This window comes from Acyrthosiphon pisum, chromosome A3, assembly GCF_005508785.2.
Source record: "Acyrthosiphon pisum isolate AL4f chromosome A3, pea_aphid_22Mar2018_4r6ur, whole genome shotgun sequence".
NCBI classification, from domain to species: domain Eukaryota; kingdom Metazoa; phylum Arthropoda; class Insecta; order Hemiptera; family Aphididae; genus Acyrthosiphon; species Acyrthosiphon pisum.
The window spans coordinates 17,621,433-17,623,824 of NC_042496.1; the positions used below are offsets into that span (position 1 = coordinate 17,621,433).

A 2,392-nucleotide genomic window follows, 5' to 3' on the forward strand; every position below is an offset into this window, starting at 1 on the left:
TTTGACCATAATAATATAATATCCATAATTCATAAATACAATTTTCGTTAATAATAAACCAGAAAAATATCTTATTGAATTATTAAATAAAACAGATATTTGGAGATTACTGTATTAATATTTGCCAATGACTTTTTATTCTTATGATAAATGTAGTTTTTTTATTTTGACTTTACATACTATTTTTTATTCATACCAAAGTGTATTATTAAATTGTTTTATTTGTATTCTTAAGAACTGCTCCCCCAGCAAAAGCTTTGCTTATGGGGGTGCTGCGATATTGTATTTTCATTTGATATTTTGTCATTTTGATGTAAAAAATTGTGTTATTGCCAAATAAATTATTATTATTTATTTATTTATATAACAAAAAAAAACTATTGTGTGAAGGTTGGGTTAGGTTAAGTTAGGTTATCGCGCAAATACGCGCGCCCGTCGATTAACTTCCTCGGCGGCCCGCAGTCAGCACAGCGATCAAGCGAGCACTCAACAGGCACACCAAACGGCAAACAGTCGTATCACGCGCGTCACGACCGATCGTGTGCGCGGCAAAACGTCATTTTTCCGTCGTATTATTAATTGTCTTCGTTTTCGTTTCGTTTACCGACGACGACTGCTTCGTGTAATCATCGATAGTCCCGTCACACCGTGGCACATTCGAGATGGGCCGTCCGCTCCCGTGGCTGCCGGTGCTGCCGCCGCCCGCGGCCTTCGCCAACGAGCAGTGGCCGATGAACGCTTCCAGGCCGGCGCCCGATAACGCTTACCAGGGGAACGATGCACTGTGGGCCGGAGAACCGAAAAAAGCGTATCCGCCGGCCGCGTACCGTCCGGTCCAGGGCGGCGGTTACGTCCTGTGCACGTGCGAAACGGGAGCGTGTGTGCGCAAGTGCTGCCCGCAGAACTGGGCGTACGTGGAAGGGAAATGCTCGGCGCTCAACGCATCGCTCGGCGACAAGTTTGCGGTAGGGACGCAGTAACCGGTTAAGGCCTTAATGCTATTATGTGAGACAACCGAATGAGATTTTTTAAGCGTATACCTACGGATCCATCAGGAATTTTTTCAATTTGATGTACCTGTTGTTTGAATTTAAACAGTTACGCAAAACCAGTGTCGTATATACGAATTATTTTCACTATGGGCCAATTTATCAGTTATCACTAGTCAAGCATGGCACGCCTAACATAGCCCATAACTATACATATACGGTATAAATAAATATTGGGCAATTTAATTTTATAATTATTATGTAAAATTAATTTTTTGATTCTTTTTTAAAAAATATTGACAATGTCATTTATATAATTATATATTATTTTAATGTTATCTCACTATGAATTTAACATTAAAGTCAACAAGTCATCAAAGCAAGTCCCGATTACTAGCTGGTCCCGTGACTTTGTTTCCCTTTAAAAATGCCAACTCTATATGAATATAGTATAATATAATAGCTTTAAAACCCATGGCAAACATTTATAAACAAAAATGTCCATCGAAAATCTCAAAATCCCTATTTGAGCACCTCCCGGAGTTGGTCCACTCCCTTTTTAAATTAGCCTATCTTCTGCCCAGAGGTAACGTATATTATACGCTCAGGACTCAACAGAACACGTTTAGCTCCGTTTGTTTAAAAATTAGAGTGAATTAACCTATTATAATATGTAAAGGTATAATATACATGTACGTACTCATTGACGTCTAACTTTACATTATTAAAAAATAGTTTTTTTTTAATTGTATACTTGGGTACATATAAATTTGATATTGATTTTAAGAAATTATATTATTTCCAGATTGAAGAATTGATTTAGTTTAAATTTAAGATTCCAGAGTTTGTAAATGAAAACGGGACGACCAGTACTCATATGAGACAGGTCAGTTTCATATAGTTTATGGAAAATTGACGTGTGCTTACAAAATATATCGATTGATTCAATCATTGCATGAAAATGATAGTTTCCGAATAACCAAAACGGGTTGGTTACTGAATGAATCCGGAGCCACTATTGCTCAACCGGATAAATTTTGTTTGGATTCATTTTCCACGGTCAATTTTCAAACTTTACCAGTGGTTTGTTCTCGGGAATTCATGGAAAATTAAGCAAAGAAACCTACCACATGTATATTATATATTGTGTTCATTTTTTCTTGATATTAATTGAAACCAATTACCTAATGTAATACCTATTCATTTATAATAAAACATACAACATTACAATTCGTTTATATCTATGTAATATTAAGCCCTGAATTACAAATTACAACATATTCAATATTAAAAAAAAAATTTTTTGAATTTAGGTAACAACGGTTTGTCTGTTTATCTTGTTTTATCGTCGCAATCTACACTGACGTGCATAATATTATAAAAATATGTACCCAAATTTAATG

At 35.8% G+C, this 2,392-nt stretch overlaps 1 protein-coding gene across 3 annotated transcripts; it reads left to right on the plus strand.

Moving 5' to 3' along the window:
* The first annotated feature begins 446 nt into the window (after positions 1–446).
* LOC107882385 lies at positions 447–2,344 on the plus strand. Of its 3 annotated transcripts, none has more exons than XM_029491551.1 (2): positions 447–965; positions 1,825–2,344. In XM_029491551.1, the coding sequence occupies exons 1-2, from the start codon at positions 663–665 to the stop codon at positions 1,888–1,890; spliced, it is 369 nt and encodes a 122-aa protein (XP_029347411.1). In that variant the 5' UTR covers positions 447–662; the 3' UTR covers positions 1,891–2,344. The 3 variants fall into 3 exon arrangements, with proteins under 3 accessions (XP_029347411.1, XP_029347412.1, XP_016656137.1); XM_029491552.1 differs by having other exon boundaries at positions 1,832–2,343; XM_016800648.2 differs by having other exon boundaries at positions 448–965; positions 1,795–2,342.
* The last annotated feature ends 48 nt before the right edge of the window (positions 2,345–2,392 follow it).

Bases quoted from the DNA above. Each gene is read 5' to 3' on its own strand.
- LOC107882385 (XM_029491551.1), top strand. From the start codon at position 663: ATGGGCCGTCCGCTCCCGTGGCTGCCGGTGCTGCCGCCGCCCGCGGCC. The intron at 966-1,824 runs GTAGGGACGCAG...TTTAAATTTAAG, and splicing joins CGCTCGGCGACAAGTTTGCG to ATTCCAGAGTTTGTAAATGA.